The sequence below is a fragment of the Typopeltis vanoorti genome, chromosome 6 (genome assembly GCF_054136105.1).
Source record: "Typopeltis vanoorti isolate ZY-2024b chromosome 6, IOZ_Tvanoo_1.0, whole genome shotgun sequence".
Classification (NCBI taxonomy): domain Eukaryota; kingdom Metazoa; phylum Arthropoda; class Arachnida; order Uropygi; family Thelyphonidae; genus Typopeltis; species Typopeltis vanoorti.
Window position 1 is genome coordinate 74,074,283 of NC_143554.1, and position 16,586 is coordinate 74,090,868.

The 16,586-nt window shown below is 33.8% G+C and overlaps 1 protein-coding gene across 1 annotated transcript in view; it reads left to right on the plus strand.

Moving 5' to 3' along the window:
* Positions 1-16,586, plus strand: part of LOC150105578 (alanine--tRNA ligase, cytoplasmic-like) — a 270,365-nt gene that overhangs the window by 36,118 nt on the left and 217,661 nt on the right. The window contains exon 3 of the mRNA XM_090394928.1: positions 7,169-7,357. Coding sequence (XP_090251054.1) covers positions 7,169-7,357 — 189 coding nt within the window. The remainder of the gene's footprint in view (positions 1-7,168; positions 7,358-16,586) is intronic.

Sequence of the window (16,586 nt, forward strand, 5' to 3'; positions counted from 1 at the left end):
ATTTTGAAAAACTTCTTTCTCCTGATGCTACGGATATTGGTAATGTTAAATAAATACGCATTACGATCACAGTACTCGGAAACGTGTCAGTTAATTAATTTTCATATATATAATTTAAAACATCCTGAGGAACTGAGTCTTTTTAAGAAGACATTGCAAAGTTTTTAATTCCTCAAATAAAGTCATACCATCAATATCGTGATTGCATCACAATGTTTCATTAAATCTTCATCGCTCCAATCTTTTAATTTGCTAATGTCTCTTATAACTTTAAAGTCCTTGCTATATTGCTTAAAGAGTATGAATCTTTCCGTGACTGAAGTTATTGTCATGTCTAAAATCGTGAAGAAAAAATTTATTTTAAAATTTTGTTTAGGATCATGCGTTGTCTCATCTGATGCTTCTTAACCAAACATTTTTGTTTTTGTTATTTTGCGAATGTCTTGAAAAATAGGATCAATATTAAGATCGTTTGCTACTTCTTTTGCATTTCTAATAATATTTTCAAAATATTGGTCTGTTTGACGAATATTTAATTCTTGTATAACATATTAAGATCGTTTGCTACTTCTTTTGCATTTCTAATAATATTTTCAAAATATTGGTCTGTTTGACGAATATTTAATTCTTGTATAACATAATCAAGATTTTCTGTAATTTTCCTGTGTCAAATGTCGGATTCTGCATTATTTGCTTGCAACATTTACGAGACTTAAGATTTCATACCAAACATGAACAGTGCAAATAAATTTAAATGAATTAATCTTTGAAATGAAGTTGTCTGCCTGAACTCTAGAATCGATATCTTTAGTTTCATCTTCTGTAATATCAAAAAGAGCCCGGTAAATTTCCTAGATATTATTTATAAGTGGCTTTATTGCTTCTATGCTAATCTTGGGGGGGGGGCAAGTTGAGTAGACAATTTGAAAATACACACTACGCATCGCATATGACCTATGAGTCATAGGTTGTAAGCATCTGCAACGATCGCTAATTCATAAGTAGTATATAAATAGAAGACACGACACAACATAAATAAAAGTAATGAATTATAATTAGGAAAAGATTTTTAGAAAATTTTCTAGTGTTTTTCCTTTTTCTTTGGGGTTGCCAGGATCCCCCCTCCCCCATCTTGCTGCGCTACTGGTGTAAACAAACCTAGATCATCTAAAGCAAGGGTACTCAACCTTTTCCAGTGGTGTACCACTATATTTAATTCAGGATGTTAGATGTACCAGTAAGCAAATTTATTCTGGAAAAGCCTGATTTGTTGGCCCCAGGGGAAAAATAAGCATTTCTCTACAACACTGGTGATTTATTTAGTTATTTATTATTTTATTCAGATATTTATTGGAGAAATAGGTACTCTTTGAATCTATTCAGTGGATTGTTCTGTAAAATGCGCATTTAAAAATTAAAATAATAATGAGTGAATACATATACAAATTTTGACAAGCACATATTCCTCCTGATAATGGTACTCCAGTGCTCAAATAATCTTACAATCAGTACAAGCTATAAATATAACATATTTTTAATTACAGAACTCACATTCTTGTTTCACTGTGAAGGTTGCGCTTGTTTAGCTAAACACAGCATCTTAATGTCTGATTTCATTTGACTTAATTTGAATCTTAAATCGGGTTCAACATTCAACTTATTTCTGTACTTGTTTTTGATATAAATGAGAGAAGAAACCCCATATTCTAAAAAAGTTAAGTAGTTGCAAACACTAACAGAAAGTTTACAGCTTTTTCTGAGATCATGTATTCATTTCTTCTTGCCAACCAGAAGTCTGTTAAATCCATCCTCTTGATTGTTTGCCTGAGACTTCCGTCGCAGGAGAGCTCGATCAGTTCATCTTTCTCGAAAGGAGTTATGGTTTCTGGTAAGGTGTCATCAATGGAAAATCTAATCCGAAATTCTGAAGCCAGTTTTTCAGGGAAGTATTCCTTGAAATCTGTGATTAGACTCCCAAGATGCTTCTTTATATTCACTGCCAGTTCACTATGAAGAAGAATTTCATTCTGAGTTAAGAAAGCATCCAACAATGGAAAGGAACACGTATTTCCAGTATCGATTTCTTTAATGATGAAGCCAAGTTTTTTCCTAAGAGTGACAGTTTTATCCTGTACGAAGAATAAGGAAGTACGCGCACCCTGCAAGCTCGTGTTCAGATAGTTGAGGTGGCAAAATAAATCTGCCAGGTAAGCCAACCTGGCAAGTCACAGTTTCAGTGAAATAATTCAAGTCTGAGTCTCAGGATTTGTCAGAGAGAATAATCTGAACTTCTGAACGAAGTTCAAACAGGCAGCTCAATACATTTCCCCTCGACAGCCACCTAACTTCAGTGTCAAGTCAAGTAAAAGAGAATCATATTCAGTACCCATTTCATTTCACAAAATGTAAAATAGTCATGAATTCATAGCTCTAGACTTAATGAAGTTAACAATTCTCACACTTTCATTCAAAACTGTCTTCAGAGCAACAGGGATATTTCTTGCAGCTAAAGCCTCGTGATGAATGCTACAATGTACAAATTTTGCTTGTGGAGCTACATCTTTAATTACTCAATGAATAATTTTCATTTTTTTTATAAATTTACCTATGTTTATTAATTTAAGTCGAGCAGCATCAGCCTGACACGCCAATAAGTATGCGGGGTAGACTATCTGGTAAGGTGTCATAAGTATACTGGATTTTTAGCTATGGTCCCTCAGCAGCGACCTGTATATATATATATATATATATATATATATATACGAAATAATCAGTTAAGAAGAAAATAATAGGTAAATTTATTTTAAAAAAAATGAAAATGATTCAACCATACAACAAAAATAACAGTCATTTACAATTTATTTAAAAAAAAAATGTTATGAATGTTTATCGTGAAAACTAGAGGTTCAATTAAAATCAAAATTTATTTTGCCTGGTAAATTTTAACCCCCTTTTTATTTTAAAGTCTCACCAAATGCTTACTGTCGAAAAAAAATCAATTATGTTATAGTTTCTTACCTTCCAAATCTGAAGAACAATGTCACTGTTTCAGTCACAATCACACATCCACAAAGGGCAAAGCACAGCGTAAGAATGAATTCACTATCTATCTTAAATTAATAATTTCCACTCAAAATATAATAAACAATTGAGAATATTTATGCAATTTTCGCTGAGTCGATGCTTTCTCTGTGAAATAAAATCTGTGGTAATATTGATAACGTTTCACTTCAAACAAATTATAATAAAACTGGTGATGTATTAAGTAAAAATATTGTTAGATGATTAAGAATTCATAATAATTTGACTCAGTTTAAATTTCATTTTTATTGAATTAACTATAATTTGTTAGTATATAATTGTGTTACTATTACTGTTACTATATAATTGTGTAATTTATGTAGTACAATATAATTCAAGAATAAGAAAATTTATATATTTTTTTATTATTTCTCTTGGTGAAATGGCGCCCCTCATCTTCAAGCGCCCTTGTGCGGGGCACAATCTGCACAACCGCATGGCGTGTACTTGTTCATGACTATACAATTATACTCTGTTGTATCCTTAAGAGCATAAACAAATTAAATAAATTATTGGATCAGGTATAGGATTATAGGATGCTTCTGCTGTTGGAAAATTGTGAATTAATTATTTTGTCCTTCATCTGTGGTTGTTCCAAGGTTCATAAAGATGGTTATCCTTATGTTCTATAGTTGGTTGTATTGGTTCTTCAATCTACCTAATTGCTGAATATTTTTCTGGTCTTCTTTGAAACCTCTCTGGCTATGTTAGTTGTATTAAAAATTTCATTGACTTGAAAAATAAAATTAAAGATTTGTGTTTGCTGAATGGTGAAATATTGGTTTCCTTTAATGTAGTTTTCCTATTCACTGATATACAACTTCAAGAAACTCTTCAGTTCTTGCAAGCTGATTTCCCTGAAGATATTGTTAATTTGTTTTAATTCACTATCAATAGATTTTTATGTGGTAGAATAAGTTGCACAAGCAGATTGAGCCATGGGCATTCCATCTCACCAGTTGATTATTTTTATGGAACATCTTGAAAGTTAGCTCTTCATTACCATTCCCTCCCAATGGCTTTCTGGTTTTGCTTTTCTGGATGATATCTTGTGGTTTGGTCTTACTCACAGGCTTTAATTTTACTATAATTTCTAGATAAAATAAGCTCATTGTGATCTTGTTGAAGTTCACTGTTGAACGTGAATCCGAGTATCTTCCCTTTCTGTATGCTTTAATAATCCATATTTCTACATGCAGTGTTCAGTTTTCTTTTTTATATGAAACCTTTCTGTACTTGCAGATACATCCATTATCACACCATCCTTCATCACAGAAGATGGGAATAATCAAGGCTATTATACACAGAATTCATACAATCTGTTATTCTGATTTCCTTAAATAAAATAAAAATCACCTTTGACTACAAATGAATATTGACTAAGCTGTCATCCAGAAAATTATAAATAATATCATCCTTCAACCAGATTACAGTCTGATTTAAAAAGAGTTTCCATACTTATACTTTAAAGGAATACTGGAGCAAATAGCACAGTTTCTTTATAAGTATAATCCATACACTATCTTCTTTTCTACCATTCTCCCCTCCCTCTCCTCCATTCATTATCTCTTTTCTTGCCTATTCATTATTTTGAATTGACTTTGTTTTGCTAAGATTAGAATCCAAGAACATCAGAACTTGGATTCTAATTTGTTAATTTTTCAGACTTCAAGAATCTACATCAAATTCTTGAAGTCTGAAAAATCTGAGGGGGGGGGGTGCTTTGCATTATGGGATATGGAATACATACCATGGCAAGTGATATGAAGTCATTAGCCTCTATATACAAGTAGCTCGGACAAGAATATGTTTCACGTGCAAAACTTTGGTTTGCTTACTTGGGAAAAGGATTAAAACCAAGTTTATAAAATTTCTTGGTATCTTTAACATATATATATATTTGGTAATAATGAATAACTTATCTAACCTTTTATTTGAATTACAAAATTCTAGCCATTGTTTTTCTTTGAACTCACGTATTCTGTTTACCAAGCTGTGACCGAGACAAGCAAATAAGCACATGCTACTCATGTCTTGTGACTCATGTTTTTTCAGTGTTGTCAACTGATCTTCTTTTCTTTCCCTTGTCCTTGATGTCCTTGTAATATAGGATGAAATATATAGGAGTTAATAAACTCTGTTTTTCTGTATTAAAAATAGTGTATGTATTAATATATATAGTAATCTGCTGTCTATTTAATCCTTCAGCTATCAGAAGTTCAAATTCTGATGATTGAAGGGTTAGATAATTAAAGTACAATTACATAATGCTCCACCAGAAGTCAGTTGACTTACAAGAGCTGTTGTTTTAAATGTCAGATAAATGGAGATTACTGTGTGTGTGTGTGTGTATACGCATATATGCATGGATATAAAAAATGTACATCTCTGTAATAAACAGTAAATATAAATAAAATTGCTATGTATACTGTACATTTAATATACTGTACTAATAAACTATGCTAATATGCTGTTCTCTACTGATATGCCAGATATACATTTAACATACAGGAATACAGTTACCTTTTGTTCCGTCGACATCTGTTCTTTGGAACAGCCTTCCTTTCTCCTCCCCAAGGATTACAACTTCCATCTCTTCAAGAAACACATCAGATTTTGCATTATATATATATTTATAACCCCCCCCCACCACCACCCACTATAAACACCTTGTGTTTATAGTGGGTGGTGGTGGTGGTGGGGGTTATACATATATATATAAGGAGCTCTAGGTAGTGTTACTACTTAGAGCTCCTAGACATGCTCAGCAGGATTAAGGTCAGGAGACCTGGCAGGCCAGTCCATATATACAATAGTCCTTGAAAATATTGGTCCACTAGCTTTGCTTGTTGAGGATGAGCATTATCATCTTCATCAAGCAAAGGATAAATGTCTGACCTACACATGAACATAGCATCCTGGGACAACATCCTGGATCCTTATGTTCAACATTCATGGTTCCACTAGGAAGCACATACAGGTCAGTGTGTGTGTCCACTGAATGAGATACCTTCCCAAACTATCACACTACTTCCACCATAGGTGTCCCTTTCACGGATTTTACAGGAATGATAACATATCCCTGATTCTTTCCAGATTAGAGCATGCCTAGTATTGCTTTGTAGAGCAAATCAGGACTTGTCTGTAAATAGTATTGATCCCCATTGGTCTTGGGTCCAGTTGATATGGAGCTTGACCCATTTCAAATGTTTTCTTCTGCATTGTGTTGATAGGGCATGTAGACTACCGGTCACCTAGCACAGTGGAAGCAGATATTGGTATTCCTGTAGCTGATGTGAAGTCACATTGTAGCTGATTTGGAGTAGCACTCCTGTTTTGGTGAGCAGATAATGGTAGATATCAGTAACCCATTGAAATTGTAGTCTTATGACCTTCCATTGCATCCAGTATCTTTGGGATGCTATTTGTGACTGTGAATTGATTCCACAGTCTGTGAACCATGGAATGACTCGCATGCACTGTGGCTCACCCCCTTGAATTCATTAGTTAAATGATGGCTTGCAACCATATTCAAGAATTTTGCTATCGTGAAATATTTTATTCTCACTTGAGACAGGAAATGGAAAATCCCACTCCAAAATGTCTGGTGTTATTCTATGGCTCATTTTCATATATTGCTGACAGCACCACTTATTTGTATATAATAAACTCAGCATCACATTTTACATAATGTACCTGACTTTCATATGTTTTTTCCTCTTTTTCTCCTGAGTTATCGCAAGTTTTCTCTTTCATTCTTAATTTATGGAAATCAGCATATGATTTTATGCTTATTTTTATCTTGGATTGTGTATAGTAGTTAAAAGATAACAGGATTTAAATTTGAAGAACATTTTGTTATATAATTAATTAACAGATGTAATAAGTTAATAAAGTTAACTTATAATTAACAGAACTGCTTCTTAATATAATTTGATTAATTTGATTTTATATAAATGCTAGGAAATAATACAATTTGCCTTAATAATTTTTAGATTTTCTGATAATTTTTTATCATCTTTAAACAGAATTGTTTAATAAAAAAGGCTTTATTGAATGTTTTTTCTATTCTTTTAATATTTTCCAGTTCAAGCCACTGCTTCTAGAAACATTGCCATCCAATCATAATTGGGAATCTCTAAAAAGAGCTGCAAATAATCAGAGATGTATCCGAATGGGTGGAAAGCATAATGATTTTGATTGTGTTGGAAAGGATTTGTATCATCACACCTTTTTTGAAATGTTAGGAAATTGGTCTTTTGGTGATTATTTCAAGGTTAGTATCCACATGAACTTGGCTTAAACATTCAGTACTATTAATGTTAATATTCAGAATCTAATGATAATATTATATTCTAATATAATTTTTAGATAATACTTTTGCAACATGCATAAATAAAATAGCATTTAGGGAGGAAAGAAGGAAGAAAAGGAAATTTGTAGAGGGACTTTAACAACACATTCAATAGGACTTGAAAATGAAGAGCATTAGATTTGGGATTTCATTAGAGAACGTGATGTATGAAGTAACTATTTTTTTGGTTGGCAATAGTTAGAGTATGATTTTGATCTGGTGTGTTTAGAAAGGGATTTATATGAAAATAAAAATGATAAACAGTCTATGAATATTGCTTATATTAGTACCATACCATCAGAAATTGCAAAGGAAGGAAGGGAGGCAGTATTCTCTATAGGAATAAATCAATGGATGTTTCACGGGAGTAATCACACTACATTTCCAGAATTATGAGGATCTGTAAAGATTGAATAACACCATTAAGCACACACTGCATGAAAAAAAAAATGTTATGGAGAAAGGTGATGAATAGATACATAATCAGTAATTATCATAATCAATAGATAATCAGAACAAATACATAATAAGTATGGTGAAAGATGTAAGTAAATGCAAAACCAAGCAACTTGAAGTTGTCTGAGCATGTCAGAGGAATCTTAAACACTTCTTTTTGCCGTTAACAAGTAAATAGAAAAATACTTATGAAAAGATAGCGAATAAAGTTTAAAAAGAGAGATAATTACAATTACTTCAACAACATAAAATGATGTTGAAAGTTTATTTTTCACTTGGTTAGACTATAATAAATTTAGTTTAATCCTTTATCCAAGTGTGAGCAAACAAAGTTTGCACCTGAAAGTATCTTCAGGACTGGGGTAAGGTAGTACAACACCAGGCAACTTGTTGCAAAGGTGGAGCAAGCTAACATCACTCCTATCTCAGTATCTCCCATAATGCAAAACACATCTCCTTGTGGATATGTATAATGTTATGCATTAAGGGCAGGGCCACTACCCAGACTAGTTTTGACCTTTATTGAGGTCTCTTCAGTGGGAGTCTAACCAAGTGAAAAATAAACTTTCAACATCTTTCTTTAAATCCAGAGTAATTTAATAAAAAGGTGGCACACCATTTGGAACTCCTATAGGTAGAGATGACCTTGCTAATGCTTCTGCCTGGTATCTCCACTTGGGCCTGGCTTCCACTGAAGAGACCTCAATAAAGGTCGAAACTAGTCTGGATAGTGGCCCTTCCGTTAATGCATAATATTATACATATCCGCAAGGAGATGTGTTTTGCATTATGGGAGATACTGAGATAGGAGTGATGTTAGCTTGCTCCAGCTTTGCAAGTAAGGTAAGGTAGTACAACACTTTCCCAGTGTTGTACTACCTTACCCCAGTCCTGAAGATACTTTCAGGTGCAAACTTTGTTTGCTCACACTTGGATAAAGGATAAAACTAAATTTATCCTAAATTTAGGATATGTCACTTAGGAATCTTAAACACTTCTTTTTGCCGTTAACAAGTAAATAGGAAAATACTTATGAAAAGATAGCGAATAAAGTTTAAAAAGAGAGATAATTACAATTACTTCAACAACTTAAAATGATGTTGAAAGTTTATTTTTCACTTGGTTAGACTATAATAAATGTAGTTTAATCCTTTATCCAAGTGTGAGCAAACAAAGTTTGTGCCTGAAAGTATCTTCAGGACTGGGGTAAGGTAGTACAACACCAGGCAACTTGTTGCAAAGGTGGAGCAAGCTAACATCACTCCTATCTCAGTATCTCCCATAATGCAAAACATATCTCCTTGCGGATATGTCTAATGTTATGCATTAAGGGAAGGGCCACTACCCAGACTAGTTTCAACCTTTATTGAGGTCTCTTCAGTGGGAGTCTAACCAAGTGAAAAATAAACTTTCAACATCTTTCTCTAAATCCAGAGTAATTTAATAAAAAGGTGGCACACCGTTTGGCAACTCCTATAGGTAGAGATGACCTTGCTAATGCTTCTGCCTGGTATCTCCACTTGGGCCTGGCTTCCACTGAAGAGGCCTCAATAAAGGTCGAAACCAGTCTGGATAGTGGCCCTTTCATTGATGCATAACATTATACATATCTGCAAGGAGATGTGTTTTGCATTATGGGCGATACTGAGATAGGAGTGATGTTAGCTTGCTCCACCTTTGCAACAAGTTGCCCGGTGTTGTACTACCTTACCCCAGTCCTGAAGATACTTTCAGGTGCAAACTTTGTTTGCTCACACTTGGATAAAGGATAAAACTAAATTTATTATAACATAAAATGATATCACAAGGAATAGCTGAATTATCTAATGAATATAAATGAATTATCTAATATAAATTCTTTTTTTAGTTGAATATGTTAAAACTATTAAGTTTTGAAAGTGACATATTCTAAGTGAGTACATCCTTTGGCATCAGAGTTCCAAAGGTATTGCACTACTTAAAGGAAAGACTTTGTCCAGAAGCTTTCCTGACTTGAGGTTTCCTGACTTGGAAGCTCTTTTGAATTATTTGGTTCTTCACAGAGGCCATGTAGAAACGAGGAAAAACCCCATCTCAGTAATGCAGCAGTTCCTGTTGGAAAGTTTTGCTTTATGTAAGTAACTCAATAAAAATAGTCATAATTTACAATTATGAGTCTTTTTTCCAATTTTCTCTTGTATGTTAGAATTTTATTAGTTTTGGATTCATAATCACATATAATCAGCACTTGCAATGTACCTGATAAGAAATTGATATTAATGTTTATAAATGTAAAGTATTTGAGAATGATGTGCTTACTAGATAGCTGATGATTGTAATAATTTCAATGGTTCTTTATGGAAATTCACAATTGAGTATATAGTGATATCTGTCATTCATTGTAAAGACATTCTCTTTTTGCTGATGTTGGTAACGTGTTAGCCATTACTAACTTCTCGCTTGCCGCTTAGTGGAACCAGTCTCATGCTCATTGAGGAGGTTGATGGGTGATTGATAGCTGAAAAGACAGTGTTGAATAGTAACAGGAGGAAAAAAGAAGAGAGAGAGAGAGAGAGAATAGAAGTTTGAGAACGTAGTCCAGAGAATTTTGTTTTAGGAAGTTTTTAAAAACTTGACAGTTGGAATAAATTCATAAAGATTGCCAAAAAGGGAATCTTAGCAAGGTGGATCCTTTGACTAGAAAAGTGAGACTATCAACAAGTGAAAGATAAATAAAAGAAGATATGAAGTAATGTTCTATTTCAATGTTCGAAGAAATGCAAAATGGAAAGTTTCATCTTCTATCTTAAGGGCACTAGTGATATTAATTTTTTCAGAACAAGTGATGGAATTAGTTGAAACTGTAAAGTGGCTTTAATGAAGAGCTCTACTCTGATATGCTTTTGTTTATAAAGTAGAAAAAGTAACTCCCCCCCCCCTCTGGTAAAGAATTTATAATTAGTTCTTCTTATAATGAAATTGTCTGAGGTAAGACTATTTATATTCCAGTGAAACAGTGAGGATGAATGGAACAATACGCACTAAAAAAAGGAAACACTGCATAGTCCCATGAAAGTTAAGAAGTTTTATATTTTGAGAAGTGGCCTAATAAAGAACTAATTCTAACGAATGTTTATTGTTTGTAGAAATATGTTGTAAAAAACAATGTTCAGTCTAGTCGATTAAGTACATGTAAAACAAACTATTAAAGAATGAGTTAGTGTGAGAATACCTTTATTGTACAAAGATAAAGATGTCAAAATTATATTTTTATTTAGCAGGCCTTAAATCCAATTAGTTTTATAGTTATTAATTTAATTTTATTTACTCTGTGTATAGTCTTTAGTTTCATTAAATATGTATATTTGTGATTTGGTCTTGAGTCAGTCAATTCCTCGATTCTAAAAATAATGGGGGTTAGAAGTCGTTGCACCAGTTGGCTTGAACTCTTGTATATTTACTTAACACTTGGTGTAAAGAGATAAACAAATTGGCACAGTTGTCTCTTTACAAAGAGAATAACAACTCTGTTGCTGCAAAAGTACATTGCAAGTGCTGAATATATGTGGTTATGAATCCAAAACTAATAAAATTCTAACATACAAGAGCAAATTGTAAAAAAGATTCATAATTGTAAGTCAGTGAATAAACACTTTGTCATGCTGAGCTATCCAGGCAGAAATCATCCCAATTCTTGATACCAAAGAGAGGATGGATGGAGATCAGAGATGGATAAGCAAACAATTGAAGATATTATCAAATCTTAATGCTTGTGTATCAGTGGAATTGGATGGGAATATCAGCATATATAGTATGTTTGTAAAATTTTTGCCCAAACTCTAGATCTTGTCCTACTGATGCTTCTGATCAGTAGGACAAGATCTAGTAGGACAAGACCTACTGATGCTTCTGATGACAGAAGGTCACATAAATATAGATCTGGAAACTTTCCGATAGAGTTATAGCACATTATCAGAGATATTGCCACAAAGCTAGCTGCATCACTATTCATCGTACGTTCCGTGAAAATTCGTCAAAAGACAGTTACCAAATGACAATTCCTTGAAAATCAATTCATTGAACAACAGTTCTTCATGAACGCAATGGATTGAAAAACAGTTTGATAATTTTTGATGTATTTCCTTTCATCATTCATTGAACGAGTAATTTCCTTATGAAACATTGTTTTAAAGTTTTTTAGAAACAATACCTAACATTACCTAAGATGCAGACTACATAAGTATATGGTCATCATTGAGACCTTTAATAATTACTGTACATGTCAGCATATAAGATATATTTGAAGTTAAAATTGTTGAAATAAGGGATCATCTGATACGCTGGCTATAAAATCTGAACCTTAGAATTGGTTAATGGAAAACATCATCTGGCAATAGTACAGAGGATACAATGTTTTGGGAAGTCATGGTTTCAGATTAAAAGTGAAGGTTTTTAATATGTGGTGTCTTAAGTGAGGACCGTTTTATTAAACTGTACTAATAAAACATACTGTAAACTGTTTTTAATGTAATTGGCATTTTATTACCTAATATATACTATATTAATATATTTTATTAATAAACTATATATATATTAATTACTATATTAATATATTGTATTTAATAAATGTCTGCAGGGTGAGCATTTAGTTTTTTCATTTAAATACCAATGAGACCTTACTGGTCAGATCAAGTGAAGTAAAACATACAAACCGAAGACTGATATAAACATATCAAACAATTTTACCAATAGTCTCGAAATTACAATAAAAAAATATTGGCTGCAATTTATATATATATATATATATATATATATATATATATATAAATTACACATATATATACATTACTTTTACTTACATTAAAGTAAAGGTAATGTGTAAGAAGCTGTCTATGGTAAGGTAAAATTTATAGTTACCCCTAATACGATGAGTTTTAGCACAACATAAGCATTTTGAAAAGAAAATTTTGGAAGAATCTTATACACCTGGTCACCTTATATACCATCATGTACAATGTTTGTTGTATTTTGAACATTTTTCTGTAAGTGTACATGCCACTTTGTAAGGTGGTTAGTGATTTATCTCTAGATAAAAAAATTTGTTATACCTAATTTTTTCACAATTTGACCATTACAGTAATGGTCAAATTGATATCAAAATTGACAGATTTTAATATCTTAACTACAGAATTTCCTTCATATTGATAAGTTTCTTGTGAAAAGGCCAAGAAAATGTGGTCATACTACTGTAGTGAAACTAAAAATTGTGATTTTCCTGGAATTTCAGTTTTTCTTGTTATACTTCCTTTTAGTTGCTGGAAGTAGCACATCTGGTTATATTTCATTTATAATATATTTTATAATCTTACATTTTATGATGTTATGGTTGAGTTAGACAAGGAGAATTAATGCACTATGATATTACTGGACTTTGGAAAGGCTTTTGACAGTATGGAAGGCTGTTGCATAAGTTTGAGGATATGATAATTGATTATAAACTGTTAGCTAGGCTAAGAGAATACTTGATTAACAGATATCAAAAAGTGGTGTATGGGGAGTGTGAGTCTTCGAGATTTAAGGTAGCCAGAGGTGTATCCCAAAAATCAGTCCTTGGTTCATGGTTATTCAGTTTTTACATTAATGACATTGAAAAGGATTTGACAGGAGACATACAGCTATTTGCTGATGATGCAAAGAGAGGTAGGGTAATCAGGAATGCAACTGATATACAGCACTTGTAGAATGATTTGAATAGGCTGGATTTGTGGGCAAGTGATAATGGATACCAGTTCAGTGTTGTTATTATTCTTATTATACAGGCACCTGCATGGAGTCCGATGCCTCATTGCAGGAGACCCAATCTATCCACACAATCTATCATACCTTTCCTTGAACCCATTAACAGACAGAGCATTCACAACCGACTCTGGGAACCCATTCCACTCATTCACAACTCTCCAAGAAAAAATCTGGTCCTCACATCCTTACTAGCCATACCTTTATTCAACTTCCAGGGATGACTCCTTGTCTAGCCAAGTGTTGAAACTTATCCCCTGCTTCAGTTTTATAGAACCCTTTAAGCAACTTAAATGTTTCTATTTCCTATCAACCATCTTCAGCATTCCATACACTCTCAATCTATCTTCATAGAAAACGTTCCACAGACCATTGTCTCTGAATCCTCTCCACCGCTTCCTCATCCCCAAGAAACTCAGGGGAGCAGACTTGAGCACAGTAATCCAGATGTGAGTATCAAGGCCTTATCTCTACTTGTTAATGTGTTCTTTAATACTCAAGTAATCTTATGGGCTACCTTAGCAATATGTCCTCTAAACTTTAACTCTCTGTCTACTACCACCCCTAAATCTCTAGCTTCATCTATTTTCCTGGAGTATAGTGCCAACAATGTGATGCACGGCTTGTAATCTATTTTTCCTCAAAATGTATAACTTTACATTTCTCCACATTAAACTGATACCCATTATCTTTTGCCCACACTGACAACCTGTTTAAATTGTCCTACAAGCTCTCCACATCGCCTTGATTAACTATTACTCTACCTAATTTTGCATCATCAGCAAACAACTAAATATTTCCTATATCATTTATGTACAAATTAAATGGCAATATTCCCAGCACTAAACCTTACAGCACACCAGTAGTCACCTGTTTTCACCTTGATTCTGCCCCTTCATATACCACTTTTTGATATCTTTCCAGCAGCCACCCTCTTGTCCACTTAACCAGTGTTATGTCCATCTCTATTTGTTCTAATTTGCATAACAGAGTTCCATGTGGTATTCTGTCAAATGCCTTTGCAAAATCCAGCAAAATCATTATATAGTCATTTCCTTTATCCACCTCAGTTGTTACTGTATTATAAAAAGTTAGTAAATTACTACGGCATGACGAACCCTTCACAAAGCCATGTTGACCCTCATACAATATCATATTTTTATCTACCCATTCTTGAATTCTGTTTTGGAAAATTCTTCTAGTAGTTTTACTGCAATGCCTGAGATACTGATTAGTCTATAATTTGCTACTGCAGTCTTAGAACCTCCCCTTATGCAAGGGAATTATTTTGCTCTCTTTCCACTCCATTGGAACTCTACCACTGAAACGTAAATTAAAGAGCCTACTCAGAGACATTGCCATTTCCTTGCACAAAATTATTCTCACAAAATCTTAACTGATATCCCATCTGATCTCACAGCTGTATTTACATTCTGCTATATCCTAAGAACCTCCAATTCATCCCTCTGTTCCCACATCAGTGTTTGTCACGTGTTAAAGCAGTAACCTCACTAGGATGATATAACCTTGCAAAGTGGTTACTCAGTAACTCAACTATTTTACCTGCTTCTATCTTCTTGTGACCATCACTCATTAAGGTTAATCTTCCATAGTCATTTTTCCTCTTACTTGCCACATAACATTACCAAAACAACTCTTTGTGATTTCCTTTGACCTGCTTGGCTAGATTCTTCTCATAATCTGATTTTGCCATCCTTGTCATACTGGTCACCTTTCTCTTTATATACCCTCCACAGCATTTTCTTCTTCTGCAGCTCGTTCTTAATGATATTACTCATCCATCCAACTCCTATCTGATTAATAGGAGTTGGATGGATGGATCTGATTAATAGGAGTAGGAGCAGGTAAAATAGTTGAACTATATCCCATGCACTACTAACATCCTTATCCTGCAGTATTTTACACCATGGCAAATTTAAGCTTCTTCCTAAGCTCATCATAATCACCCGCCTTGTAGTTCCACATGTAACCCCCCCCCCCCCTTCTTGACAGAATATGCCTCATGTTTTACAATCTCCCAAGTGAAGACTGCATGGTCACTTTTGCCAATCAGGGGTAATGTTTGATTATGGATAGCTCTTCTGCTCCTTTAACAGGTCCAGTGCTTTCCCCATACCCCACCCCTTCCATCACATGCTGCCTTAAGTAATTATCTCTTAGTAGGTGTATAAATTACCTTCCTGCCATGTGATCTTTCTTCCTTCCAGTCTATATCTCCATAGTTGAAGTTCCCCTGTAATCACTCAACCTGCTTGTACTAATTTGGCGATGCATGTCTTCCAGATTGTCTGTAACAACCAACTGTATATTTTGTCTTACTAGCCTTAATCTCACACTAGACTGCTTCAGGTGAACAGCCCCTCTCCCACCTCTCTCGTATTCTTATTGGCTGCAATTCATCTGCTGTCATCAGTAGTATCCCTTTCCCACCTATCTCTTTTATCTTCCCTGAAAATACTAAGCTCTTAACATTCTGTCTCTTTAACTACATCTGATGTTAGCCAAGACTCACTAATGCCTATAATTTTTGTCGAGGTTACACTAACTGATGCCAAAAACTCTACCCTCTTGTTCCTGATACTTCTGGCATTAGTATATAGAAACTGCAGCATCCCTTTATGTCCCCCCACCTTTACTTTCTGAATTATCTACCCTATTCAATATTTTTACTTGAGAGATTAGATTCCTCATTTGGTCATTTTCACACTCACTTCATGGGTGCCTTCAGACAAACTTGCTTGCTTCCACCCTAATTGTTTGTTTCCCTGAATTTGCACTTCAGCATGCTCGGTGAACAAAACTCTCTCTCTAGACACCTAACACCAAAACCATTTAGATGCAGTCCATCAGCATTATATAAATCCTTCTTTCCATCAAACACAGATCATAGATCCACAAA